General features: G+C 39.0%; 1 protein-coding gene across 1 annotated transcript in view; it reads left to right on the top strand.

Annotated features, from left to right (window-relative positions):
- LOC122889353 (microsomal triglyceride transfer protein) overlaps positions 1-8,902 on the top strand; it is a 45,568-nt gene extending 36,666 nt beyond the window's left edge. The window contains exons 16-18 of the mRNA XM_044224420.1: positions 3,596-3,720; positions 5,894-6,064; positions 7,543-8,902. Coding sequence (XP_044080355.1) covers positions 3,596-3,720; positions 5,894-6,064; positions 7,543-7,714 — 468 coding nt within the window. The 3' untranslated portion in view covers positions 7,715-8,902. The remainder of the gene's footprint in view (positions 1-3,595; positions 3,721-5,893; positions 6,065-7,542) is intronic.
- Positions 8,903-16,322: the final 7,420 nt, after the last annotated feature.

Below are 16,322 nucleotides of genomic sequence, written 5' to 3'. Positions count from 1 at the left end.
AGAAACAGTTCTCAGATTATATCAGAATTTTGCATTGCATGTATCTATTGCAGTATTAACTCTGAGGAGATGAATTTTTTGAGAGAGAGAGAGAGAGTGAGCATGTGTGTGCATGTGGCATGGGGGTGGGCCACAGGGAGAGGGAAGGAATCCTGAGCAGGCTCCATGCACAGCATGGAGTCCAATGTGGGGTTTGATCTCACAACCCCGAGGTCATGACCTGAGCTGAAATCAAGAGTTGGGTGCTTAACCAACAGAGCCACCCAGGCACTCTGAAAGGGAGATGGATTCTTAATGAATAAAATCTCTGAAGAAGGCATAAGAGTGCTGAGGAAGTGATCTACATTTTAAGACACAGGAATCATGACAGTACAGCCCCATCTGTGCGTGCCCAGTTACCCATCAACAATCTCTGATGGTCAGAATTGGACTGTAAAACTTGATGAAAACACAATAATCTAGAAGTCAGACTCAGCAGACTTCTTATGTAAAGGGTAGAAAGCAAATATTTTAGACTTTGTGGGCCATATGGTCTCTATTGCAATCACTCAGCTCTGCCACCCTGGAGTGAAAACAGCCCTCAGCAATATATTAACAAACGAGTGTGGCAGTGCTCCAACAATATTGTATTTACAAAAACAGCAAGTGGGCCAGATTAGCCTGCAGGACGTAGTTTGCCAACTCCCGATCTAGATGATCTTGTAAAGTTCTTCTGTTCGTTAAGAGAGGGCACCTAAGGTGCATTCTAAGCCAAAGATCATCCCGTGGCTATTAAAACATAACCCAATGTCTGTGTATTTCCTGTTGGAGTACTTGGCAGATCAGGGGTTACTATACAAATAAGCTGTTTGAGGCTCCCAGGTTCTGCAGAGCAATCCAGTAATGCCATCCCAGCTTCAGAGGCACATACCACTCTAGGTCAAGTGCTGACATTGAAGGAAATTTTGGCAGTGGATAGCCTGTCAAAGCCTCCAGGGCAGATGGAATTACTCTGTGCTTACTCTCACTCTCTCTTTTCGGCTAATTGGATTACTCTTCAGAGAAGGATGTCTGATAAAGTCAGCTTAATAGGGAGATCCTCTTTAGCCAGCAAAGAACATATTTTCCTGAATGGAAGCAATGGGATAATTTTTCAAAATATCAGTATTTGAACTCTAAGAGACACCTCTGAGACCAGAGGTCCAAGATCAAGGGGTCACACTAGCTACAAATGTAATGTATCTTGTTCTTGTAGCTCATAGGCAATAATTTCAATAAATATGCATTCTGGGTCAAATGAGGACATAAGCCTATGATCTTTATTACAATATTTCTCAGAACATGATTTCTTGCACACCAGGAGACAAGAGTTATGATTGTGTGATAGCCATGTGTGGTAATAGAAAAGTATCCTCCCTAGAGACAGTCTGGGTATTCATTCTGCCTCCATGTGTGGCTACCAGGCCTGATTTCCTTTTCAATCTTCAGATGTAATGTAGACCATGGAAGATTAGTATGGGAATTAAATGACATACCAAATGTAGAGCTTTGGGGACACAGTAGGTACTCAAAACTGTTAGTTCCACTTACTTTGTACCCTTAAAAATGAGAACCACTGCACTATGTGATTGAGACCCTTTCACAAAGAAAGAGTGGTGTGTCCCTCTACAGGGATTAAAGTTTAGACCTTCAGTGGGAGCTCAGAAAAATTCCTCTGTGACTACATCTAAGAGTTCTGTCATGGTCCCTTTGCATGAGAGAAATGGAATCTTCCCAGAAAGTCAAGGCACTCCTTAAAACCCAGACTGCAATGAAAATGCTCTCCCTTCACAAAAGGCACATTGTCTCAAAGCTGTGAAATAGTCTTTTCCATGGTATTTGGTATGTTTTGACATCTATTTAATATATGGCCAATGGGAAAACCAAAGTCCACATCAAAGAACTTTTTTTTAATTGACTGGACTAACAAGATGATAGTTTTCAAATAGGGAAGAAAGGAGAAGATCCAAAGAAAGAAATACTTCTTCTTTTATTCTTTTTAGAGAGGAAGAGAGAGAGTGTGTGTGCATGTATGAGTGAGCACAGGTGAGAGTAGAGGGACCGAGGGAGAGGGAGAGAAGAAATCTTAAGCAGGCTATATGCTGACCATGGAGCTCAATCTCATGATCCTGAGATCATGATCTGAGCTGAAATCAAGAGTCAGAGGCTTGCGGGTGCCTGAGGGACTCCGTCATTTGGGCATCTGCCTTCAGCTCAGGTCATGGTCCCAAGGTTCTGGGATTGAGCCCCACACAGGGCTCCTGCTTGGCGGGGAGTCTGCTTCTCCCTCTCGTTCTACCTGCCACTCCCCTATTTATACTCTGTCTCTCTCTCTGTGTCAAATAAATAAATTTAAAAAAATATTTTGAAAAAAGAAGAGTTGGATACTTAATTGACTGAACTACTTAGGCACCCCAGAAAGAAATACTTCTAAGACAGGGCACACAGTAAGGTTCATTTGGGAACAATCATGGTTGTAATTCAAATGCAGAACTCTGAAATCTTCATTCTGTAGTTCATAGGCATTGGTTAAAATTTGGGCATAATTATTCTAGCTTTTTCAGGATAATTTGTGTTCCTTCAATATTAGTTATCATGCATGAGACAACCTGGCATCCCACTACAACCGTATTTAGTTCTAGACTAAATGTAGCTGTAAGTATTCTTAAGATTCTCTCCTAATGTGTCCTGAGTTCTATATTAAGAAGCTCACACTTTCATCCAAGTGTCTTTTAGACTGAAAGTAGCTTCATGCCACAAGACTTTTTGGTATACCTGGTTGTAAACCAATGCCTTTGATTGAGATTTCTTGCCACTTGTTTCAGAAAGTGGAGAGAATTCAGAAAGATCAGTATGACCCTTTCTAGAAAGCAAAATCATGGCATTTTTAGTTAGAGAAATCAGGTCTTGTTTGGTCTGAGTAGGGCAGTTAAATAAGGAAGTTCGTCGTGCTGCCGGCTACCACGAACCCAAGATCTGTGGAGGGATATCAAAATTAAAGATACTGAGCCTTTTTTTCTCCAGAGCCATTATCTTTTCCAACACTGTCCGCAGGCAATGTGATGGCAATCCAGCTGAAGAAATTTCCAGCCAACATCACCCCAGCTAATGTCCTCAGAAAATGCAAGACTTAAAGGCTAAATACTGACAAACACATTGACTAAATACTTTAGCAAATGCACAGTCTGCTTCTAGGGATCAAGATTAGGATCATGTGGGGCGCCTGGGTGGCTCAGTGGGTTAAGCCGCTGCTTCGGCTCAGGTCATAATCTCAGGGTCCTGGGATTGAGTCCCGCATCGGGCTGTCTGCTCGGCAGGGAGCTTGCTTCCCTCTCTCTCTCTCTGCCTGCCTCTCCGACTACTTGTGATTTCTCTCTGTCAAATAAATAAATAAATAATCTTTAAAAAAAAAAAAAAAAGATTAGGATCATGTGTTTCCAAGCCTCAAGAAAGACTCCAGCCTTAGCACAACTCAAATGTCATTATCTATAGCAGGAGATTGAACATGCCTTTGGGAAGGGGTTGACTAAATTTGCTTATTGTTATTATTACTATTAATAAATATTTTTGCTTCTAGGAGCTTCAGTTGCAATCTGGACTAAAGGCCAATATGGATGTCCAGGGTGGTCTAGCTATTGACATTTCAGGTGCAATGGAGTTTAGCCTGTGGTATCGGGAGTCTAAAACCCGGGTGAAAAATCGGTAAGCATATGTATAATATTCTATTCAATGAACTGCAGAGATATGCTTCTGGAACTGTTTAGCTCTCTGCCTTTTCAAAACCTATGTTTTCTATTTGTAATTATTAAATCATGGAGTGGGAAGAAACCATGGGAAGTCATTCTTTCCATATCTTCTCATGAGTAGGCCAGTTATCTGATCGATTCAGCCAAGAATCATCATGCTTGGTATTTGGTGTGCTTGCTTCACGAATGAGAAGTTCATCTGCTCTTGGTTATTCTACTTTGGTAACTGACAAAATTGTCAGGAAAGGTGATTTCAAAGCAAAGATTTTAGTTTCTCCCTCTTGTTGGAAGTTTTTAAAAAAAGATTTTATGTGTCAGAGAGAGATAGAGCAGAAGGAGGAGGAGCTGCAGGCAGAGGGCGAAGCAGGCCCTCTGCTGAGAAAGGAAGCCAATGTGGGACTCAATCCCAGGACCAGGGGGTCATGAGCTGAGCCAACGGCAGCCACTTACCCGACTGAGCCACCCAGGTGTCCATCTTGTTGGGATTTTAAATCTTTACTCCTTTGCTATCTTCAGTGGAGAAAAATAAAAACATGTTGCAGAATCGAAGTCTTAAATATGAAGTCCTTGAGTTTTTTCATTAGTATTCTTTTTTTAAAATAAAATGTTCTCAACTCTTTTAGTTTTTCTAATGTACATGTTGAGTCAAATGGACGTGTTTTATTATGAGAATAAGACACTGTTTCTAAACCAGTGTGATAATCAGGAGAATTATTCTTCTGTTTGTTGTGGAATTGAAGAAAAGAAAATGAAAGTGCAATTGATTTTTCCCTTTTTGGATATTTAAAAATACGGTGGGGCAGAAGTTCAATAGGAGTGGTAAAATTAAAGTTTTGATTTCTATGAAACCGTACTTAAGGAATTGAGAAATCAAAAGGCAGCACATTTTCATGTGAAAGGTGACCCACAGTGTTACTAAAAGGAACCGAAGAAGAGAAATGAAACAGGCCATCAGAGGGATAAGCAGTTTAATTTAGGGCTTCTCAGTGAATCTATCTTCTTTCCCCTTTTTTGAGTTATTTTCTAGATAGAAGTTCCCCCAAATTAAATGGAATTGAATTTTTGCTGAAAGAAATCAACAAGATCCACACCCAAAATTATCTGGATTTTAAAAAGGACACAGTATCCCTAAGACTTTACCAGTATCCATGCTGTAGCCAAACTATCTTTAATTTTTCATTTGTTCATTTAAAAAATATCTCTTAAGCCTTTGTTGAGTGTAAGATATTAGAAGATATGGTAAGGGATTCAGGGACTTGCATGAAACCACCTCTGACCTACTTTTACACCAACAACAGCAACAGGGACTTTAATTTTCACAGCCAACTTTGATAGTATCCTTCTATCGGAAAAGCCTGTGCATAGAGCTCTGATTTAATTGGGGGAGTAATTTCACACAATTTCATTTAAAGTCTAATTAAATTAAATTAGAGTGATCCTAGAGGTAAACCTTCTACTGGGATTGTTTATCCCTTCATTGTCATCCAAGCCACATTCCCTTGTCAACCCAATCTGCCTGTCTAGTTCTCTAGGCGACTACTGGGGAACCCACCATATTTGTTCTTTCTGGAGCAATTCATTGTACATGCCTCACTGTAGGAATAGTTTTTGGTGACACAACATTTTTTTCAAATATCTTGACAACCATAGACTTAGGTCTCTGAAGACCCTTTAGAGAAAGTAATGAAATGGAACCAAAATAGCTCCATAGAAGCCCACAGAGAGATAGTTACCAAGAAAATTGTTGAACGTCAGCTGTCTTTGTGAGTTTAGACTTTTTTTAAAGCTAGCTCAGATGGTTCTGACTTGAAAGGATCAGGTTCCAGGCACATTTTCCCTTTGGCCCTTGCTATCACACAGTAGTGCCTGCTAGACCCTTCATTCTGACATCTGGAATTGAAGGCCATGGGCGGGTGCAGGGGAAGGGCAGACCTTCAAGGCCTCATCCAGGGGACTAGCCAGGCCCTGATTCCTAGCAGAACTCTTGAGTGCATTTAGGTCTTACAGTAGTCCTTTATATGTTTCCTTCCAGTTGCGAGTTCAGACCCTGTGAAATTAGAGCTATTGGTCCAGATTCCAAATCAATTAAATGTGATAGTAACAGGGTTTTTTTTGGCCTAAATCTTTAGGGTGGCTCTGGCAATAGTTGGCAGCATCACCGTTGACTCCTCTTTTGTGAAAGCTGGCCTAGAAATCAGTGCAGAAACAGAAGCAGGCCTCGAGTTTATCTCCACGGTGCAGTTTTCTCAGTACCCGTTCTTGGTTTGCATGCAGATGGACAAGGATGGAGTTCCATTCAGGTAAGAGGCAGTGCTCGTGGAGTGTTCCTGGGCAGTCTCCAGTTCTCCAGGAACATACACCCAGTTTTGAGCATTTAGTTTCAGAATTGAAAGAAAATGGTAAAAATACAGTGAAACATAAATTTCCTTTAAATAAATAAGAGAATAATTAATAAGGTTTAAAAATCAGTTTCTAGGATACCAAGAAAATATGAGGACTAATTCATTTGATTCTGGGGATAATATTGTATTCTTGTCCAGAAGTTATTTTTTCAAGGTAACAACGGGATTTGAATTACCCTAAGAGTTGCCACGTAGTTTCAGCAAAAATAGTGAACACGTACTTACTATCAGCTAACTTCATAACTATCTCCTAGACCAAAAATTCAAAACAAAATACTTGGCAATCATTTACCCTGGTTTAAGAGCCCAAATTAATTCATAATTCTTAGGTAATCATACAATAGGAACTTGGTCTTGTTTAAGTTTTGGGTTAAACTTGAGAGTTTGGGACTTGGAATTGAAAAAAAAAAAAAAATGCTTTCGGTAGAACTCTTAGAGTCTCAAATACCAAATACCTGATTGTTCATGAAGCTTTCTATCACCTCTTTTACCCTACAGCTTCTCATTTACACTGTGTCCTTTGAATCTTACAACGGTTGTTTATAACAATACTATCACATGGAAATAGAAGCTTTGGATAGCATCAACTCTTCTGTAGTTCTAGAGGTCTCCCCGACACACATTATTAACCATGAAGGCAATTGGATATTTAAAATAGCAAGCATATCTTATATCATCTCCTTCAATAAGAAGACCAGAGTTGAGCACCTTCTTTATTGTGCTGATATTTCATGACTCGTATGAGGAATGTATAAATGATATCAGTACAAATATGAATAGGTTATATTTTTACAGAATAAAAGCTGTTGTCTTAAATTAGCTTATATTTAGAATGAATCTCCACTAATGAATTAAAAAAAAAAATCAGCCTTCCAGTGGTCAAAATACAGTGACCACCAAGCCAGGCTCATGACTAACTGGTTTCATTCCACATTCCACTTGGCCCAGAGCTCTAGAAATGTTTGCCTGTCCGCATTCTCAGCCTACATCCAGTTGGATTTGCCACTTACTCAAAAGGGGAGTGCTCCCAAGGTGGGGCTCCTGGAATGAGGGGTGGGAGACATAGCAAGGCCTACAAAGCTTAACAGCATCTCCAAAAAGCTGAGAGGAATTTGGTCCTTCATTCTAGAAAAATATATGTCAGGACTCCCATATTCCAGGCATTCAAAATATATCTGTCGGTGTAGAAAGAAATGGGAAGAAAACAGTTACCCCATTCATGGGAATGGAAGCTGGTAGTCTTTGGCACTCCCGTCCTTTCTCAAATTGCTTTGAAACATAAGCTTCAAGTACACACGCTTAGTAGCTTGGCTCAGAGGAGTGTGGGGTCCCTTTAACATGTGTGTAATTTTATTATTGTTGCTGTCGTTATGCAGGCAATTTGAGACCAAGTATGAAAGGCTATCCACAGGCAGAGGTTACGTCTCTCGGAGAAGAAAGGAAAGCCTCGTAGCGGGATCTGAATTCCCGCTCCACCAAGAGAACTCTGACATGTGCAAGGTGGTGTTTGCCCCTGAGCCTGAGAGTAGTTCTGGCGGTTGGTTTTGAGACTGATGGCTAAGGTTTCGCTCGGCTCTGTCTTCTGAGAAGGGTACGATGTGACACGCCTATATACTTGCTCTCTCAGAGCACAGTGTTTACATATTTACCTGTATTTAAGATTTTTGTAAAAACCTCTGAAAAACCTCAAATGATTAAATATGGGCCCAATTCCGTGTAGTACTGATAGTGTCATTTTGAGCCAACGTGTGAGACGCTTCCAGCAGCGTTCCTAGTGTTCTGGTACCTCTGTCCGTCCCATTTGGTACAGCGGTAAGAGTGTTATTCCAAGGAGAAGCAATTGTCTGTAAAACACAAAACAAAACACACGTACCCTCAGGAGAACCCAACTTTGTTTCAACGATTTTCAGTCAATGTTTTTGAAGCTCTCTATAGGACCTTACACATGCTTGTTTCTACCAAATATCTTGCCTAATCGGGGAAAAAAAAACAAAAACAAAACAAACAAACAAGAAATGACCTTTTTTTTTGAGGGGAAGTTGGGGGAGGCAATAAGACTTTCTAAAGACTTTTTTCACAGCTTCAAGGTTGGATATTTATCTCTTTGTCATTAGTTTTACGAAGCACTGAGGTAGAAGGCACACAGAATTCAAACACAGCATCATCTTTCCACTGACCACATGGTCACGTTGCTAGAAGAAAGCCATTTTGCCCTCTGCCTTCTGCCCTGCAAGGATATTGGACTTAGCAGTACAAGTTAGAAATCCGAACTTCAAAAACTCCATTTGATTTTACTTGTGCTGTGTCCCTTTGAGACTGCAATGTGGGACACTGTCCTTTCTAAGGGACATTTTCATATGTTCATTAGTTTTTCTTTCATTCAAGTGTTTTGTGGTGGAAGTTCTAGTGTGTTTGACTACAGTCTGTATAAAACCCAGAATGGCCAAGAGCATTTACTACTGCTTTAAGAACCTGATGGATTTGGACTTCTAAAATATGAAATCAAGAAAAGTTTGTCTTTATTTGTACAAGTTAAAAGAGCCATGTTAAACGTTTTCAAATACCTATTAATAAACAAGATGTATGTGTTGCTAGTGATAAACTCAAAACAGGTCACAGGTGCTCATTTGTCCATTAAACACAGACACATACACACATGCAATGGAAGTTTAGCTAGCCCACCACTGGTTGTAAATTTTAAATGATATGTGATGAAATAAATATATGGACATCCTACTGAGTTGTCTTTGTCTTCCATTACTTTGAACACCATATTTCTCTCTGCCACTTTCTGAGCTCAGACACATACACTGTAAGCCTCTGACACTCTATAGAACAGGATGGATTCTCTAATAGGAGGTCAGAGCCCTGTGGAACATGAGCCACAGATTACCAACAGTCAGAACCTTGTCGGTACCTGCAAACTTGAAAACGAGTTCTAATTCCAGTTTCCATAAGGCTCTGGACTGGCACCTTCACTGTGATGTTATGAGAAGAAAGACAGGAATCAAAACCTAGAAGGGGCCATGTGTCATGGCGGCATTGGTCTTGGGAGAAGCATTCTGTAAAGACACTCATGCTACATACAGCAAAAGCAAGTTGACCTCGGGCACTAAGCCAAAGATGTCATGGGCCAAGGAACCTCAGCCAGGTGATGCTTAACACACCACAACTGCTTCTGTAAAATGCAAAATAGTATTTGACTCAAGAGTGATGTGTGTGGTGTCCTGGACATCAGTGTTATACTACTTCCCAACAGCTTGTCTGCCTGGCTCCATCAAACATGGTCGCCCTAACTTCCTCCAGAGAGATAAGAAACCTGAAGCATAGGACAAACACTGACTCCTTTCTGGATGAACAAGGTAGAAGTCTAAGAGCGCTGGAGTGATAATCCATATTTTGAAATGATGTACTGGAGCCAGAAATACCACTGTAAGCCTCACTTGCTGTCTCTAATTCTGACCAATTCACTGTTTCAAACATCAGTGTCCAGACAGCTTTGTCCTCAGCAAAGGTGTCTGCCGGGCAAGCGTACAACCCTTGGACATGAGTCCTCTGCCCTGTCAGCTTCTTCCTGCAAACCTGAAGGATTTAGTCTGGCTGCATTTCTGCTGTGGAAGGCCTACTGCCATTCCCTGTATCTCATTAGATCTCTGCGCACAACAAGTTGTTCCCTGCTTCTCTGAACCTGGCCGCCTTCAGAAATATCTTTAAAGCTAACACTTATTTAGTGCTTGTTATGTGGCAGGTATTTTAAACATCATATATATATTAGATTATTTAATTCTCACCATAACTATATTGAGTAGGTAGCATTATTATTTCCATGTTATAGATCATTGCTGTCCAAAGAACTATAAGGTGAGCCACAGAAGCACTTTTAACTTTCAAGCAGTGACTTTAAAAAAATAAGCAGAAACCAGTGCAATGAATTTTAATAACGTGTTTTTAATCCAATATATGTAAAGTGTTGTATCAACATGTAATAAATATAAAAAGTATTAATGGGATATTTTGGGGGGGAGGAATAGATCTTTGAGTTGTGCTATATAATTTGCATACACTGTAGTACATCTCAATTTGGATTAGCCCCATTTCAAATGTTTGATAGCCCTGTGGGGCTAGTGGTTACTGAGCTGGCCAATACAATTTAATGAAGAAACTGGGGCATAGAAGACATTTGGACAATTCACCCCACAGAAGACATTTTCTCAGCTAAATAATAGTAAAATCGGGATTCAAATATAAGTGGTCTTTTCCAAGACCTGCTCTCTGACTTTGTGAATTCTATATTCATACTATATTTTCCAGATCATTTTGGTTTTTAAAAATTTGCTGCTAGAAGAAGCCAGACAGTAGTTAAGAGAATGGCCAATGTGGGAGAGCAACTATAAGGCTTTAAGCTGTATTACAAAATTCTAGAGCCAATGCCCTTTTTCTGTGGGTCTTGTGTCTCTGTCTCTGATAGTACCAGGAGTCCTTGTATACTTAGAGACCTCTATTTTCTTTGCCAACCAATCTTTCCTCCATGAAGAGTATTACAGTTTTAGCTTTAAATTTAGGTATTTTTTCCATTTTGAGTTAATTTGTATATAATGTGTGTAGTAGCTGGTCCAAATTTATTCCTTTGTATATGGATATCCAATTGTCCCAGCAGCATTTGTTGGAAGCTGATTCTTTCCATTTAAATTGTTTTTAGTTCCCTTGCTTAAAATCGATCGACTATAAACAATCATTTTGGGATGTCAGTTTTATTCCATTAATCTGTATGTCTATCTTTATGCCAATACCACACACTCTTCATTACTGTTGCTTTGTGGTAAGTTTTGAAAATGCGAAGTGTGAGTTCACCTCCTTTGTTCTTTTTCAGGATTGTTTTGGCTGTTGTGAGTCCCTTGAGTTTCCATATGGATTTTAGGTTCAGCCAGTCAATTTCTACAAAGCTAGCTAGGAAGCTAGCTAGGAATCTGATAGGGCTTGTGTTGAACTTGTGTATCAGTTTTAGGAATATTGCCACTTTAAATTTAAATGCATGAACACGGAGCATCTTTCTACTTACTTAGAAGTTCTTTAATTTCTCTCAACAGTGTTTTACGACTTTCAGGGTCTAAGTTTTATACTTCTTTTGTTAAATTTATCCCACATGTTTTACTCCTTTTGATGTTATTATAAATGAAATTATTTTCAAGTTTCAAATTTACTTTCAAATCTAAATTGTTTGTTGCAAGTGTTTTTATATATTGATCATGAGTCCTGCAACCCTACTGAACTTATTAATTTTGGTAGGTACTTAGGACTTTCTATGTAAAAGATCATGCCGTCTGGAGACAGAGATCATTCTACTTCTGCCTTTCCAGTCTGAATTTCTTTAATTTGATCTTATGGCTGGATTGGCTAGAATCTCTAGGACACCACTGAATAAGGGTGGTAAGAATAGTCATAGCCAAGAGAATAGTGCTGGTAAAGACGGTGATGAGGAGGAATGGCAGACAGACAGTCATGATCACAGAACATAAAAGGTAGGCTCACATCATCTGGGAACGGCTCTAGTTCTATTTTCACTAAGTAATATATTTGAAAATTCATAAAATCTTATTTGAAAGTTTAAAGGATTTAAATAGTTTATGTGCCCTCCCTAAATATGGGGAGGAGGAAAGCATCTATCCTGGCATCAAGAATCTTCCAGATTCAGATCAACTGAAGCTTCACTACTCTTCATCAGTTTAGTTGTTAACTAAAGATCAGTGGGGATGGCGGGGAGTGAGAAAGGAGGCCCTGTTTGGAATTCTAGTAACACCGCCTACTGTTTGAATGATCTTAGGCATGTGATTCAATCGTCATCTCTAACATGGGTATGATAAACTCTGTTTCACTGGGTTATTTTAAGCTGAGATAATGCATGTGCCAAGCATACAGTAGCATTTGATAAATGTTTTCTACTCTCATTAATGTTGTTTTTAATATTAGAGAGGTGGTGAGCAATGCTCTCACTTAACAATCAGCTTTGATCTTATTTGTTATCAACGAGGTTCGTTGGTACTTTATTTGCCTTTACCTTGCAACTAGTTGGGGAGCACAGTGGTCCTCTAATCTCGGGGCTTAGTGCAGTATGGTTTGGATATCTAAACCTCTTGTATGGAGCATGCAGAAAGGCAGGAAGTAGGGCAGTACAGCAGTGAGGGCAGTTTGGAGTAAGACACTCCTGCACACCTGCAGTCTCCCCTTTTCCGTGTGCTCCTGCTATACAAACCTCCCAGCCTCTCAGCTTCTGCATCTGTGAAATAAACAGCCACTCATAGGTTGTTGTAAAGATGAAGTTAAGGTAATGGGCTAGTGCCGTATGTAGCAAGCACTTAGTAAGTATTCCCTAATATTAACTTTTAATATGTGGTCCTATAGAACTCCTGAATAAAGCAACATTTTATATTCTGACTCCATGGAGCTAATCTATTTTCTGCATTTTCACCCATGAGCATCATGGATGATCAGGAAGATTACCAGGTTTGCTTATTTGCTTATCATGAAATCACTAGTTTCACATTATAAAAATCATTTTCATATTTTATGACAGCATGCCTTTTACCCATTTCTCCACATGCCCAAGCTGACTTCCGATTTCACCGATTCTTTCTTTACCAAATTGCTTTGCTTTTGTTCTGTGTGACTGATCATTACCAAGAACAAAGAGTAAGTATTTTCATGAGAAAACATAGAATGGATCTAAAATTCAGCCATAAAATGAACAAGTTCCAGTAGAGTTCTTGGAAAAAACAGTAAGAGGACTCCACATCATAAATGAGATGGATAGCATTTTGAGAGGGAAGAAAACACTGGGAAGAAGACTGCATTTCAGCTCAGTCCTCATCCTTCTTCAGGAACTCGAACAGAATGTCCTGTGTCTAAGCTTCTGTCTATTCTTACTCACCCCACACCCCCACTATCAGGTTCTCTTTCTTTGTCAGGGACCATGCGGGCACAGAGTCGCTGTGTGAAACGGAAGGCATATCCGAAGTGGGTAATTTGAGAAGAGCTCAATAAATGTTACAAAGATAGGAGCAGGATGAAGGAAAGCCACAGTGGATGGTGCAGCACCCTGAGGCTCATAACAATAGGGAGCCTGAAAGGTCAAGGGAGAGAGTAATCACTGGAACCCAGAGAACATAAACTTTATGGAACTATGGCTTCAAGTTAAAGAGCACAAGCAGCCCTCACCACATTCCCCCGGAAGGAACCAGGGGAACAAACACTGTGACCTCACGTTCTTTCCTCCCTCTGATCTCCTGTCAGTGTTGGCTGAAACCAACCATAAGCAGAGGCAAGAGTGCCTATTGATCCACACAATCTATAATGGTGTAAGGCGTAGAGAGGGGTTTGGAAGGAAGAAAGGGAAAAATTCCAGGCCAAGTTTGTATGATAATTCCATCCATATAATTTATTCATTGATTTAATCCATCATTTTATACAACATGGTGGGTCTGTTTGGATCAAGAAATGTACTAGGTTAAAAAAAAAAGTAAAATATGTTGCTTTCAAGAAAATCAGTGAGGTGAGGGAATTAATATGGCTAAAAATAGTTTTAGCACAATAGTAAAAATGCTGTGAAAGAAATGTGTTCAATATCCTAAGAGAGCATAAAGGAAAGAAAGATGAGGTGAAGAAAGACCAAGGAGTTTAAATTTGAGCTGAGCTACATGATTTCTTTACTTCTATCCCAGCCACTAGTCAACCAGAATTGGCCTCTTCCTTTGGCTGTGTATCAGATTTTTTACTATCCACGATATCTGAAACCCCAAAGTGAAGTGTGTTCTGTGTACCTTCAGTTTGAGTGTGCAGAGACTGTAAACAATTCTCACTCTCAGAGAACCTACTGTGTAATTCCATATTCTAATTGATGAGATTATAAAGGAATATAAAAATTTAGATCAATAACGAGTCCATCATTGGTGGTACATTAGTTCATCATTTACCTTCCATCATGGGATTATAGCTAATCTACAATGAATTTGTAATCATTTGCTACCCTCCTATTAATAAAAGTTTAATTTATTCACAGTTGACTTGGAACATCACATAAAACCTGTACGCTATTTTCATCCTTCTATTTTTACTAGAAAGATTCCTGCCATAATCTTCTAGGATTACATGTAAAAGTTTGTTCTCTCTTGGCCATGTGTTTGTCTTCTTTGGAAAGATGTCTACTCAGGTCCTCTGCCCATTTTTAAAATAGATTATTTGGGGTTTTTTGGTGTTGAGTTGTATAAATTCTTTATATATTTTGGATACTAACTCCTTATTGAATATGTCATCTGCAAATACCTTCTTCCATTCAGTAGGTTGCCTTGTCATTTTGTTTGTGGTTTCCTTTACCATGCAAATGAAAAGATGCTTATCATCACTAATCATCAGGGAAATGCAAATCAAAATCACAATGAGCTATCACTTTACACCTATCAGAATGGTTTGAATAAAAAAGAAATAAGAAGTGTTGGTGAGGATGTGGAGAAAAAGGAACCCTCCTGCCCTGTTCGTGGGAGTACAAATTGGCACAGCCCCTGTGAAAAACAGTGTGGAGGTTCCTCAAAAAATTAAAAATAGAATTGTCATACTTACTGGGTACCTACCCAAAGAAAATGAAAACACTAATTTAAAAAGATTCATGCACCTCTTTGTTTACTGTAGCATTGTAAACAATAGCCAAGATAGGGAAGCAACCCAAGTGTCCATGGATAGATGAATGGATAAAAGAGATGTGAGATATATGTGTGTGTGTGTGTGTGTGTACACACACGTATATATATAAATCATATATATTATATATGTGCATATATAAAGGAATATTACTTAGCCATAAAAAAAGAATCTTGCCATTAGCAACAACATGGGTGGACCAAGAGAGGATAATATCAAGTGAAATAAGTCAGAGAAAGACAAATACCATGTGATTTCACTCGTATGTGAAATTTAAGAAACAAAACAAATGACCAAAGGAAAAAGAGACAAGCAAAGAAACAATTTTAAATACAGAGAACAAACAGGTCATTACCAGAGGTGGGTGGGTAAGGGAATGGCTGAACTAGGTGAAGGGGATTAACAGCTCACCTGTTGTAATGAGCACTGAATGATGTATAGAATTGTTGAATCACTATATTGTATACCTGAAACTAATATGACACCGTATGTTAACTATACTTCAATAAAAAAAAGTTGGATATATTCTCTCCAGAATAGGTTCTATCTAGGCTTAAACTACCTGATTCCTTCTTCTATGATATCAACCATAACAACTTTTTTCTAGATACATCTCCTGAGGCAAGGGAAACAAAAAGAAAAGCAAAAATAAATATTAGGACTACCTCAAAATAAAAAGCTTCTGGACAGTGAAGGAAACAATCAACAAAACTAAAAGGCAACTTATGGAGTAGGAGAAGATATTTGCAAATGACATGCCTGATATAGAGTTAGTATCCAAATTATATAAAAATTAATAAAGCCCAACACCCCCCAAAATGAATAATACAATTAAAAATGGGCAAAAGACATGTATAGACATTTTTCCAAAGAAGACATACAGATGGCTAACAGACACATGAAAAGATGCTCAACATCATTTATCATCATGGAAATGCAAATCAAAACTACCATGATATACTACCTTCACACCTGTCAAAATGGATAAAATCAATAACACAAGAAACAATAGGTGTTGGGAAGGATGCAGAGAAAGGGGAACTCTCTTGCACTGGTGGTGGGAGTGCAAACTGGTGCAGACACTCTGCAAATCAGTAGGGAGTTTCTTCAAAAAGTTAAAAATAGAACTATCCTACCATCCAGCAATCACACTACTAGGTATTTACCCAAAGGATACAAAAATACCAATTCAAAGAGATACACACACCCTGATATTTATAGCAACATTATCTACAATAGCCAAATTATGGAAATAGCCCAAGGGTCCATTGATTGATGAATGGATAAAGAAGTGGTACACACACAGACACACACACACAGACACACGCACACAGACACACACACACACACACACAGGAATATTACTCAGCCATAAAAAAGAATGAAATTGTGCCATTTGTAATGACATAGATGAGCTAGAGAGTATTCTGCTAAGCAAAATAAGTCAGAGAAAGAAATATACCATATG

Source organism: Neovison vison, chromosome 11, assembly GCF_020171115.1.
Source record: "Neovison vison isolate M4711 chromosome 11, ASM_NN_V1, whole genome shotgun sequence".
NCBI classification, from domain to species: Eukaryota; Metazoa; Chordata; class Mammalia; order Carnivora; family Mustelidae; genus Neogale; species Neogale vison.
The sequence above is the reverse complement of the archived record's forward strand: the minus strand, read 5'-3'. Positions and strand labels throughout refer to the sequence as shown.